Source organism: Aegilops tauschii, chromosome 1 (assembly GCF_002575655.3).
Source record: "Aegilops tauschii subsp. strangulata cultivar AL8/78 chromosome 1, Aet v6.0, whole genome shotgun sequence".
In the NCBI taxonomy this organism is placed as follows: Eukaryota; Viridiplantae; Streptophyta; class Magnoliopsida; order Poales; family Poaceae; genus Aegilops; species Aegilops tauschii.
Genome location: NC_053035.3, coordinates 468,519,403 through 468,532,727, shown reverse-complemented (window position 1 = coordinate 468,532,727; position 13,325 = coordinate 468,519,403). Strand labels below are relative to the sequence as shown.

Genomic DNA, 13,325 nt, shown 5'->3' with positions numbered 1-13,325 from the left:
GGCATCGTACATGCCGTGGATAAGCCTCCCGGTGGTTAATTATAACTGAAGAACAAAGCTTTTTACCAACAGTCTGAACTCTGAACCCAATGCCGTTGGTAGAAATGCTCGAGGCACAGGCAATGCAGGGGGGACACCCTTCGTCCAAGCAAAGTAGAAATGCTTTGACGGAGCTGCACTCACAGACGCACGTAGGAGCCAACAAGATGCAAACGCAAGACACTGTTTTAAAAAGCATGCACAAATCTTTTACTGTGAGAGAGTTGGCTGGCTCCCGAGTCTTGGAGGCTCTGGCAAGGGCATCTCCCCGGCCCCCGGCAAACCTCCGCCTGAAGCAAGCCTCTTGCCCCGGCATCCCTCCACCCCCCCCGGCACAAAGCTATCCCTTCCTTCCCGGACTGATCGACCTCCCATGCTCTTTCCGGCATGAACGAAGCGCTTATAAGTCGAGAAACTTTTGTGACCTGCATGCCCAGCGCTCACCAGATCAGAACTTCAGAACACCACCACGAGAGCGGCAGCGATGGCGACGACTCCGAGAGCCACGGTTCCTCACGTCCGGAGCGACTCCGAGTCCGACGACGAAGGCCGCCGGGCGCCCAACGTCAGCGTCTTCCGCCGGCAGCGGCCGGTGCACCGGTTCCTCGGCGGCCGGAAAGGTGAGGCGCTCCATCGAGCATTAACATTTTTTCTCCTCTGAGAACCGCACCGCACGCACTGTCACCTACTGACTGAATGCCGTGTGGTCTCTGAACTGTTGGCAGTGGCGGACGTGCTGCTGTGGCGGGACCGGAACCTGTCGGCGGGCATGCTGGCGGGGGCGACGGCGGTGTGGTTCCTGTTCGACGTGGCCGAGTACAACTTCGTGACGCTGCTCTGCCACGCCGCGCTGCTCGGGATGCTCCTGCTCTTCCTCTGGTCCGTCACGGCGCCGCTCTTGGGCAGGGCACCGCCGCGCGTCCCGGAGGTGATCGTGTCGGAGCACGCCTTCAGGGAGGCGGCCATGGCGGTGCACCGCAAGCTGGAGCGCTCCGTGGCGGTGCTCTACGACATCGCCTGCGGCAAGGACCTCAAGAAGTTCCTCTCGGTACCACAGTCTCTTCTCCCTTGTTTGCACGTGCCCCATGCATCATCTGACAGTGCCCGGCTATTTCCTTCGGCTTAGCCAAGTAGCTGACCGTCTCCTATATGGCTATATGTTCTTTTCCTCCATGCAAGGTGATTGGATCTCTGTGGGTGGTGGCGGTGATCGGGGACAACTGCAGCTTCACGACTCTGGTCTACGTTGGTAAGGATACATCACCAAAAAATTAACAAACAAAAAAAAAGCAGACATGATGATCGACGAACTAAGGATTTTTTGTGATTTGTTGTTCGTTGGGGTGCAGGATTCTTGTGTGCTCTGACGTTGCCGGCGCTTTACGAGAGGTACGGGACGGAGGTGGACCACCTGGTGGCCAAGGGCGGCGAGGACCTCCAGAAGTTCTACAGGAAGGTGGACGCCAACGTGCTGGACAAGATCCCCAGAGGCCCCGTCAAGAGCAAGAGAGCGCACTTCCACTAGGGTTCATCAATATATACATCGTGGTTGATTTCAGGAGGTCGTGATGGTGATAGTGCCGGTGCGTGCGTACGGGGTTTGGTTTCAGGGGAAATGGCAAATGGACTCACAAAGTCTAGTTCAGTTGCGAGTCGTGGCAAAGTGTGTGTATGTGTGTGTGTGTGTGTGTGTGTGTGTGCCTGTTATAAACTGTTAATTGTGCTACGGATATGATGGAAGTAATGAGAGTTGAGTTGAGTGATGTTCCTGTGAGAATTGCTTCTTGTTGGTGTCCCCCTTCTCAAAGTGAAACAAAACGCAGTGCCAAGCAAAGTAGAGAAGATGAAAAAATGGGAATGGACGCCACAGCACCGCGACCGCCATGTCATGGGCATAGGGCACGATCACCACTGTCTTCCCGCCGCGCCATCCAGCCTTCCTCTCCGACGGCCCCCATCCACAAACCAACATCGCATATGTCAGGCCTTCTACATCGGCGGTGCATCCGAAGACGGCTAAGAGTTTAGCCCTGATGTCGGGCACCATTGCGACCGAGGCAGCAACAACTAATTTCTCTCAAGTAGCACATAGCAGCATGAACCACTCTCAGATTTACTGCTGCAGCCTGCAGATAACTAGCTTGGTGTGCAACAAGGCAACCCAACCCATGGTACTTGTGGAATTTTGTTAGAATCACAAAATGTAACCAAAATGAATCCTATATGGATCAAGGACAAGCCCCTTCGATCCACACAACGGCTAACACTCGACGGAATCTCTTGCTTGCACCAGAGCACCCAAACACACAATCCCACCGACTGCCTACAAACTCAAATTCAGAATTCTCATTCCCTTTCACAACGAAGATGTGGGGATACTTCTACTAGAGGCACATAGGCTTGGGAAAACTAAAAAACAGAGGATTAATTCGTGAGAAACAAGCTGTGAATGGAGCAAACTTGCGGAGTCTTGGCAGTAAGTAACTCTTGGGCCGCTTGCATGGAAATTGCATAAGTTTTGACTCGAAAGCTTAAATCATGCGCATTTGTTGTGACATGCCAGATCAGCTCAAGGAAGACAGGGCTTAGTTCTGCCAACAAACTGAATGAAGTGGGGGCTCGACGCGGAGTAGCAACCGTTGGCGGTCCATTTCCATCAGACCCCATCTTGGTGCTAGGACTTGAAAACATCCTTGGGGTATGGGTTCTCGTCAACTGGGAGCAAATTGAGAGGAACACCTGGACGATCACACCAAAACGAGTTAGTGTCAAACGCCTGAACGATCACGCCACATGTAATGTGAGCTCTGTAAACATGTGCTTACCACTTCTGACGGATGACACATCCTCGCTTCTAAGCATCGGTAAGGGTGTGCCCACTGCCGAAAGCTCCCACACATTGTGGTTCCAGGGAAGGGGATTTCTAGACGCCTTTCCCTTGCTTTTTTTTTCCCTGCAAAGAGGCTGATTTGAACTCAGGACTTTCAGGACACAAGTGGAGATATTTTACCACTTTTTAGCTTTATCAGTAAAGAACAAACAGAAAAGGAAGATTGGCCTACTAACCTTTTAAATGGTCACTTCAGGACTCCGAGGCTTGGCTCACTCAGAATATCAGGACGAATGTTTCATTTACTGTTATTATTCGGATAGAGGAGCTATGTCCTGAATGCCAACTGCGAAATTCACCGTTGGTTGTACTTGTTCTGGAGGGAGTATTGAACTTAAGGTCAGAAAAATGTACAAGGGAAGAAAACTCACGAGCAAATATAGATGCTTAATCATTACCTAGAACACTGAAGGATGCCAGTGCAACCTCAGCTTATATGCAATCCACACCAGATGGCAGTTGGTAACCACAGGATCAGTACTTTGCCAGAACATAAACCTGATGGTAGCGCACACTGATTAAGTCCATGAACAGAGAATCATCACACACTGATATTGTATGAAATGTGTCTTAGCATTAAGCGGTTCAGACAAGGCTAAACAAACATCGTTGCCTTAAACCAACAACAATAAGGGAGGTCTGCTACCTTGACCATATAAAGTAACAAGACAGAGGATGGAATGGAGGCAATGAAGCTTCACTATAGTTTCGGTGATGCTCATCCACCCAAATTGTTAATCTCTTAAAACAAATGCTATCCAATCACTAGGAATACTTGGCCAATGAGTGCACAAGCGAATTGTCCAATGCTCCAAGAAAGCAAAGAACAGAACCTGCAATTTTTGTGTAACACGAAGGTTACTAATAATTATGGCAGGAATACATAGCAATATGCTTCCATATTGTCAACTAATATTCGAATATAAATTCTCCTCCCGGGTCGCCCCCGCTCGGGCGGCTCCGGAGGCTCCCCAAACCCCAGCCAAAAAGCACCCCAGTGCTAGAGATCTCCGGCCGCTGCCGCCGCCAACCTCGGCTGCGGTGGCGGCGCCCTGCCCGTCAAAGACGGAGGGCTGAGGGCGGGCCTGCGGGGCAGGGACGCTCGTCTCGGTCGCCGGTCGCGCGGAATGGAGCTGCGCCTGGCGGCGGGACCCTAGGAGCGGTGGGGCGTCGTCGGCATGGAAGAGCAGGGCTAGGCGGAGGGGCTGCGGCACCTGGATCTGGGCACGAGGCGGCGCATCTGGGCCTGATTGGGCCCGACCTGGGCTCAGCGGGCCCGCTCGTCCAGGATGCCGACCGAGCTTTGCCGCTGCTCGGCAGGGCACGCTCGGCGCAGGTGGTGGTGCTGCTGCCTCGAGGGAGCAGAGGTTTCGAGGTGGTGGTGGTTGGTGGGGAGAGGAATGGCGCCACCGTCTGGTGGCCGTTGCATCCTCCGGTTGTTAGGCCGGCACGGCATGCTGTGGCAGGTGATGACGTGAGGGAATGGTGGCCGGCGGGTGACGAATGGCGCCGTCGATGGGCGTTGCATCCTCCCGTCCAATGCGGGGAAGCGGAAGTAGGATTGGCAGCACGTCGGTCTGTCCTGGGTGTTGCTTGAGGTGGCCATCGTCCCCCTGTCGGCGGCATGGAATGGCCTCTCGTCGGTGGTGTGCTCTCGCTGCTGGCTCTCAATGGCCTGTGTGTGGACTGTGGGGATGATGTTGGGCTGGGAGAAATCCCGTGCTGTTGCGGACGACGGCGACGCTTCCGGGCGCCGTCACCTTCTTGAAGGCGTCGTTTAGGCCCTTATCACCCCCCTACCGTGCAACGGGGGAAACCCCAGATCCAGCTTACTGGTTCAGGCAGTGGCGGCGCTATGGCGTCGTTACCTCCTTGGAGGCGCTGTTCGGGTTGCTCGAGCCCTACGACAGTGCTTGCTGCTAGGGTTGGCCTCCACTTGGAGCGTGGGCCCCTAGGGCGCAATGTAGACTGATGCGGCATCTCTTCGACGACGCTCTCCTCAGGTCCAGTCAGGTCCTGCTGTCCATTCGCCACTCTCCTCTCGGCGTAAGGGTGGGCTGTACGTTGACACGTGCTTGGCTTGAGTTTGGGTTGTGCTTCGAGTTGTTTGCTTCGGTTGTGAAGCGGTCTTGTGGCTCTATGTCCTGACCTCTCGCCATCTTGGCAGGGGTTAGGCAAGGCGTGCCCTTGTTGTTGTGCATGTGGTTGTGCGTTGTAAGCCGATTGGCATCACTTGTATGGTTTTTGGGTCCGGTTTTCCTCATAAACTGGACCAACCTTCTATCTATTCGATGAATTTAGCAGTGATCCTGCTAACATTCAAAAAAAATATTCGAATATAAAAGGCAATGATACCTATTTAAGAGTTATGGGTGCCTTATTACCTCCTAGGAGATAGTAGATCACCACGATCAATCTAAACTGTTGGATCAAAAGGAATGACCAGTCCCGAATGGTTTAGGAGCATCTTAAAATTGCTCAACATTTATACATTCTGTAGAAAAAGGGAACTCGCATAAGAATTATAGGGTGGCTGTATGTGCAAATACAGAAACACTGGACAATTGCGTACCAGCGATTGCTGCAAATTATTGTGGCAAACTACCAGCGGCCCATTGAACATGATGACATTCTAAGCTCCAGAATGCTCAGATAGTTGATCGTTCACAGGGACCGGAGAAATAAGACCGGATCATCTGAAACACCTTCACTTCACATTGCCATTTACTTCAAAAAGAAAAATTGTGGATTTTCTTCATTTTGTTGACACCTGACAGCAAAAGATAGGTGCCTCAGCATGCAGGGAGTTGTAGAAGGGTCGTGAGAAGATAGCTGCTACTTGATACTTACTTTTCCCTCGAAATTGGCAAGCACACAAAGGATTAATAATTCCATAAAAGCAGAACTGGAGGCAAATTTGCAGAATCGATATGTGATGTCTCGTGTTTCATGTCCCATTATTCAGGAGTCTGCTTCCTGTCCTGAAAGAAGATTGCAGAATGCATCGCATTAAATTTTTGGTACATGAGCAACTAGGTTGCAAATTCAGACGTGCAAGTTGCTTATTACCTGTTGAAATTCTGTTAAATAAAAATAGATTTACCATGCAGCTGGCAGATGAAAGCAGAACAAAGGCAAGTGTGGGACAAAACCTACCACACCTCCTGCATAAGAAATTTAATAGTTCTGGTTAGAAAAAGGGGAGCTGCATAAGAATTGATTATAGGGCAGCTGTATGTGTAGATACAGAAGTCATGAACGGGATGTGAATGAAATCATATAAATCGATGAGCAGAAGTTGGTTTTCCGTTACTTACTGGCAGATTGGCGTGTGCCTGGCAGCCTGTCAGATTTCAGAAGCTATGTACATATTGCAAACAAAGTGGAGCCTGCTAGCCTGTCAGAATGTACTACTAGAAGTTAAGATAAAGCACGAATAGGGGGAAGCCTCACTTTAGAGAAATAAGAAGAGGGAGGCGACAAGTGTTACCTTGGGCTAACAAGGCTCATAACAAAGTACTCGTAAATATGGATATGCTTCTTTCCATTTCTCAGCTTGCTCTCTTTGCTCGAAACTGTCAAACCCTAGAATTAGAACTTGCAGCGAAGTGGGGAAGCTCTCCTCTGGCACTGGCAGGCATTGGAATTCAGGACAACTACCGACATGTAATTCTTTGAGAGAAGAAAGGCATTGTAATCCTTGAGGGAGGGACTGCAGAACCGTGCAATCAAAAAATCCTAGTGTCTGGAGGGAGGTGAGGAGCTGAAGCGCATTCTCTTGCTCTTCCGTGAAACCTTTTGCCCGGTTATCATCATAGAATTGCAATTTGTGGAGGGTAGCAGAGAGGTGGTTGCAAATGGGAGCAACCAGCGCTGCCGAGATGCTATCCACCTCCAGTGTCTCCAATTGGAAGGAACCCGCATCCATTAATTTGGACCTTGCTACCTCTGAGAGCAGATCCGCTGCTAGAGAGTTGCCGCTCCAGTTCCGGACCTCCAATTCCTTGAGGTTGACCATGATGAGAGGATTGAACCCATCCAGTGTTAAATTCTCGCAGTTTTCTAGCCTTAGATGCGTGAGAGACGAGAGGTTTGAGAGCAGAGCCATTGACCGCATGCCTGACTGTCCCCAAATATCAAGTATCCTGAGGGAAGCAGGGAAAGGGTTGGTCATCGGAGCTCCTCCTGCTTCTCCCATGGGCCACCGAGAGAGCAACTTGGCGCAATAAGATATTTCTAATGATTGGAGCGACGTGATGTCCTGGATTCCTCCTCCATCCTCCGCAGGCACAAGAACCAGGTCCTTCAACCTTGAGAAGCGAAGTGTCTGCAGTGAGCTGGATGATGGGAACTGTAGTACTCGATCCTCATCGTCTTTAGAATCTTCAGATGAAGAACTTATCTCCAATTTTACAAGAGCTGGGCAACTATTGAACACTTTTGATAGCAATTTTCCAGTAAGATGAGATACATCTACACTGAGACTCTCAACTTTATCCATGTTGTGGAAGACAATACTGCCATCCAGTTCTCCGCAGAACATGCTGTCGCATCTTCCGACAGCTAGTTTTCTTAAGGATTTAAGCTTTTCGAGGTCTGCCCATGAAATGTGAGATACATCTCCAATACTCATATCCTCTACTTCACCCAGATTGTGGAAGGCCAGAGCACCAGTATACTCACTAACAACCATTTTTTTCCATTGTAAGACAACCTTTCTGAACCTTTTTTAACAATAAAATCTGTTAGTGTGGAGGTGTGAGGCATGGGGGCCAGACACAACTTGGGGCAACCATCAATGTGAAGCCTGCACAAATTGGTACAAGAGCACTCCGAGAAGGGCATCACACATAGATTGGGACAATTGCTGCAATCAATGCTTTCAAGGCCTGGAAACATATGACAATTAGGTTCCACAACCCACTTGACAAGATCTGACAAGTCATGAAACACAACTTTCTTCAACTGCAAAAGACATTTGCCTGTAACACCACCATAGTCAGGACCAAACTGACGCAGCCCAGTAATGCTCTTCAAGCTGAGTTCCCTGAGAAATGGTAGCTGCCCAAAAGGTGGAAGAGTTCCCCAAGACACGCCGTGTAAATGGAGAGTCTCTAAATTGTTTACCCTTATCACAGGACACAGCCAACCAGGACAAGTGGTGCCACCATGATTTATAATGCCAAGTGCTGTAAGGTTAGAGTGTGGTTGAAGAGCATCAAGAATATCAGCATGTACATCAGTCGGTTGCTCTCTGCCCCATACTAATGTCAACTCTTTCAAATCCCTTTTCAACATCAATTTGGCATCACTAGCTTCTTCCTTGGTTGCCACATTTTCAAGATTATGTATACTGAGTGTTCCCCCAAGCTTTCTCAATTCCCCCAACTCTGTTAAATCAAATCCAACACTTTCTTTCTTAACATGGAATTCTTTTAGCTCATGCAGATACTTTATCTTTCCAACCTCGGGAACATTGGAGTGGAGTTCTTTCTTAGCGAGGAAATCGCGTAAATTCACAAGGCGGCTAATGTCTCTAGGCAAATTAGAACTACCATACCAACTACTTAGGTCCAAGAATTTCAAGTGATAAAATCTGGATAGTGTGCTAGGTAAAGTCATTTCTCTGCCATAGGGTGATCTAATTTGGAGGTACTGAAGGTGGATAAGTTTTGAAAAGCTTTGTGGCAGAGATTCAAGGGACTCCATTGCTATAAATAGGATGCGCAGGCCTTTTGTTTGTTTAAACGTATCTTTTAAGATCTCAACAATTCTTTCTTCATATTCCCTAAAAATCATCAACGTCCGTAGATTTACAATGTCTATCCTTCCTTTTAGTTTACCCATTTCTTCCCTCAATTTTTCATCATATCTATTCTCTATGGTGATGGATAGGTGCCGAATAGATTGTGGGATGGCTTCAGCTCTAAAATCTAGATCACTTATATTGAGGCATTCTTGTGCAGAGACACTTTGAGATAGCTCATGCATTAAATCATGCATTACATAGTATTCACCAACAAGACCAGATTTAGAAACCCCCTTCATGAGAAAACCATTTTCCACTAGACCTTCCATGTAATTCTTATCGCTTGGGTGGCTAGAGTCTATGATGCCTATTGCAATCCAAAAACGATTAATTTCTGAATCGCTAAACCTATAATCTTCAGGATAAAGGGCGCAGTATGAGAAGCATTTTTTCAGATGGAAAGGGAGGTAATTGTAGCTAATTTTCAAAGATGGTATAATATCGTTATCATTTTTCTGGTTTCGCCACTCATGATTGTGAAGAACCCCATTCCAATGTTCCCGGGAAAGATTTTTCTTCAATAGTCGACCAACTGTCTTGGCTGCTAGTGGGGAGCCCTTTAACTTGCTTGCAATTTCTCTTGCAATGCCATCTAACTCATCTTCATAATCCCTAGGCTTATGTTCACCAAATATACATGATTCAAAGAATGTGAAGAAGTCATTAGACTCCAAGCCTTGCAGTTCAACTGGATCAACTGTTTTCATCATTCTTGCTAGTTTTGGGAATCGAGTTGTGACAAGTATCATGCTGCCTTTGGCCTCCCCTTTTGTGAATGGAGCTAGCAAGATTTTCCACTCATCCTCACTATCGCATTTCCATATATCATCCAAGACAATTAAGAACCTTTTGGACTTAAGTCTTTGTGCAATGGATTTCTGAAGCCGGTCCAGATTGGTTGTTTCAATTGCGGTTTCGTTTTCAGTTGCAGGTATGCAGTTATGGATCTGTTGGGTGAGCTTCAACACATCAAAGTCAGTCGATACACACACCCAAACCATAACAGTGAAGTGTTCTTCAGTCCTACTATCATTATAGAGGTGCTGGGTGAAAGTTGTCTTTCCAATACCCCCCGGGCCGACTATAGGAAGAACAGAAACAGTTTGACCGTGATGTGTGCCACTTGTGATATCATTGACAGTTTTCTCAAAAATGTCTCTCCTCCCGTGCAGTGTATCCTGTATAATTGTGGACCCTATGTGAGGCCGTTTTAGGGTGACAACTGTGCTGCTGCTTGGAATTTTATTGAGCAAATCAGAGACGGGGTCACATAGGGAGTGTATTTCCTCTATCACAGACTTGATTTTGCTGGACATGGCCACTCTGTCGAAATGTAACTTATCGACATGGCCACCATCATCAGCACTAGCAGTAGCAGAGTTGGTTGCATGCTGGTGTGAGCTATTGGCAACAGCAGTAGGAGCAGAACCATCATCTTGTGTGCGAGAGCAACAAAAGCATGAAATGCAGTTACCGATGATGTGGCGAACAGCATGACGAGCATGGCGAGCATCGCCGCGGAGGCCATCGCCGAGATCCGGCGCAGCATAGTTGGTGCCGTCGAGCTGGTCCTGGATCTTGAAGTAGTGGAGCTCATCCAGCAAGTCCTCTGCCTCGTCGGCCTTCTTGCTCAGCTTCTCCAACAAGGCCGGCAGGGCAGGGACGTTGCCCGCGTCCCTCCCCTCGGCCAGTTGCAGCAGCCCTTGTGTGTGAAGCAGCTTGGCTTGGATCTGGTCGGAGTTGTGGCCGAGCTCGAGGCTGTCGACATACGCGGCCACCAGGTCCTCGGACAGCTTCATGAGCACCTTGCCGAGGAGCGAGCTGGTCGCGCCGACGGCCGCCTCCATCTGCGCTTCGGTTCACCTTGCCGAGATGAAGTGGTTGGGACTTGGAAGTTTTTTTTCTTATTCAGAGAGAAGTTGGGACTTGGGAGTTGAGAGCAGAGATGGTAGCTATCTATCTATGGCGCCTATATATATACACTGGTCGTCAACCTATAATAATCATGGAGCTTCACTCCTCGCAGGTCAGGTAATGCACTTATAATAAGCTACATTTACCAAAAGCAGTGAGGAGACAAGATTTGGATCTCCTTTTTCTACCGGCCAGGTAAGGCATCTACTTCCTTTTCTTTTTCAAGCAAGCTCCCAGATCTAGGTACAAAGAACCCCACAAAAAAGGAGAATTGCAATTAGGCAAGGCATCTACTTTACCCACATGGCATTCAACTTCCTTCTCCCCAATGCTGACCTCTGTTCGTTTTTATATGTCAGAAAAAGTAGTTTTGGATAGGGAAGCGGAATGGCATTCAACTTCCTTCTCCCCAACGCTGACCTCTTTTCGTTTTTATATGTCAGAAAAAGTAGTTTTGGATAGGGAAGCGGAATCTTCCGCAAGAGACGGATGCTTGACGAGAAAAAATGTGGTCCGATGTAAACAGCTTAAAAAGTTGAAGTGAAGAGTAGAGATGCATATGTACTAAAGTCTCTATTTTCATTGATGAGGCTCCATTTGCCACCATAGTTCATGCCCTAAGAGCATCTACAGCCGGGCGCCTCAAACCGGCCAAACGCCTGGGCGGCCCGCCCGGCCACTAACCGGTCACGAAAATCTGACCCGAACGGGCCTGAAACGCCCGGGCTGACCGGCACCCCTCATATCCGGCCCAAATATGGGGCGGATACGGGGGCGCCCGGGTGCGCCCGCCGCGTAGGACTAGCGGTGGGTCCCACGTGGAATCGCCCGGAAACCCGGCGGTCCGACGGACGCCTCTCCGTCGCCGCGGTGTGAACGCCGCGTGGCACCGCTTCGGCTCGCCGCCCGAGACCAAATCCGGCTATTTAAGCCGGCCGGCGTCCCCAACCCTAGCCCATCCACCTCCTCCTCTGCGCCGCCACTCGAGCCCGTCCACCTCCTCTTCCCCGTTCTCCCACGCTCTCCGACATCGTCATGGTCCGGCGCAAGATCACGAAGTACGCTATGCTGACGCTGGAGCACCGGAAGCATATCGCGGAGTAGATCCAGGCAAGGCGCGCCGCCCGCATCGCTGCCAGGCTGCCTCCGGACTCGCCGGAGTTGGAGGAGGAGGAGGAGTAACAGTCGAAGGAGGAGGAGGAGGGAGGAGAGGAGCTACCAGAACCGATGGAGGTAGCGGATCAGAAGGAGGAGGCGGAGCAGCCTGCTCCAGGGTTCAACATGGCGGAGGCGGAGTTCGCCGTCGCCCAAGCCGCAGCAATGGCGGAGCAGCAGGCCATCCTGGAGTCCATCCAGGATGAGGCCTATGTGGAGGCCAACCTGCAGTTCCTCAGGCAGGAGCAGGTGGCGTCCGACGTGCTCTTCATCGAACTCGAGTGAAGATAGAGGAGGCCGGAGCGGAGAGCCGGAGTTGTAGCTCCCGCCCATGTACGTGGAGCCGGGCACGGAGATTGTCGACATCTCCCACGAGGAGTAGCTAGATCGTGTACATAGTACGTAGGTTATTTAGTTTGTATGCTTTTGTATGAATTTAAGAATCTAGTATGAGATGTTCGGGCGCGTCCGCGAGCATTTGAGGGGTCATATTTGTCGTATGCGGTTGTAGATGCTCTAAGAGGGCTTTCATCATTGTGTGGAGGGCATCAATATATATGCACGCAGCCGAATAAAGTAGAGTAATTGAGCTTTGCTTTAATCAGCTAAAGGCACCAAAAGCAGCGAGGAACACTATACTTTAGCCTTTGCAAATAATTGGTTTGTGTGGTGGGCAGAACGCGAAGGAAGGCCGGCGCACGTGAAACCATTTGTTTGAGGAGACCGCCCGTGCGAACTCAAATCCAGTATACCTCGCATGTTGTAGGAAAAACTATTCAAGATAGACGTTTTCTTTTTGGTGTAAAAGAACTTGGTTTAGGAACATCTCTAGCAGAGCTGCTATAATTTCGACCCGCAAAATTGATTTATGGTTCATCCTAAATCGATTTTGATAGGCACTTTTTGCCCGGCAAGAACAGATACCGTAAATGGACTTACAAATTAAATTTAAGGTAAAACATGTTCCCTCTGCATTTAGATAGTCCAGACCTCGCCGGAGTTCATCACACACATAAACAAACTAAATCCTAAACGGCGGAGGGCGGCGGCTGCTCACGGCTTCATGTCGAGGTGGTACTCGCAGGCGGACTTGTAGATGGTGTAGGCAACCTCGTACTCTGCGTGTGCCGCCTCGAAACTTGTGGCGGCGCCCTCTTCACAGCGTCCAGCGCCTCCTTCGCGTCAAATCGCGCGACCTCCGCATTGCGCAGAGCCTTCGTTGCCGACCAGAGCACGCCGTACAGCTCGTCGAAGCGGCGCCAACCGCGGCTCCCGCCGCTGCGCGAGAGGGCGCCGCGGTTGCGAGCCTGCTAGCAGCACCACGGCTCGACAACGTGGCCGCTGGAGCTGCCGGCCACGCACCTCCTCCGCGGCCTTCTCCCGACATGGCTCGCCGGAGCTACGCGAAAACTGTGGTGGAAAAGAAGAGGAAAGCGGCAGAGGGGAAGGAACGTGGCGGATATAGATGCGAGACGGGAACCCTAGATTGTTGCCTTCCCCATACATATAGCAGCTAGA

General features: G+C 50.0%; 1 protein-coding gene and 1 pseudogene across 1 annotated transcript; one reads left to right on the top strand and one right to left on the bottom strand.

The window, feature by feature from the left end:
• Nucleotides 1–390: 390 nt before the first annotated feature.
• LOC109771441 (reticulon-like protein B9) lies at nucleotides 391–1,798 on the top strand. Its single transcript, XM_020330142.4, has 4 exons — nucleotides 391–659; nucleotides 765–1,087; nucleotides 1,219–1,288; nucleotides 1,389–1,798. Exons 1-4 carry the CDS (start codon nucleotides 524–526, stop codon nucleotides 1,562–1,564), a joined length of 705 nt encoding a protein of 234 aa, XP_020185731.1. The 5' UTR covers nucleotides 391–523; the 3' UTR covers nucleotides 1,565–1,798.
• A 388-nt stretch (nucleotides 1,799–2,186) lies between these two features.
• LOC109771439 (putative disease resistance protein RGA3) lies at nucleotides 2,187–10,710 on the bottom strand (annotated as a pseudogene).
• Between the last annotated feature and the right edge of the window lie 2,615 nt (nucleotides 10,711–13,325).

Coding starts and splice junctions, on each gene's coding strand:
- LOC109771441 (XM_020330142.4), top strand. CDS start 524: ATGGCGACGACTCCGAGAGCCACGGTTCCTCACGTCCGGAGCGACTCC. Junction 660..764: donor GTTCCTCGGCGGCCGGAAAG/GTGAGGCGCTCC, acceptor AACTGTTGGCAG/TGGCGGACGTGCTGCTGTGG. Junction 1,289..1,388: donor CACGACTCTGGTCTACGTTG/GTAAGGATACAT, acceptor GTTGGGGTGCAG/GATTCTTGTGTGCTCTGACG.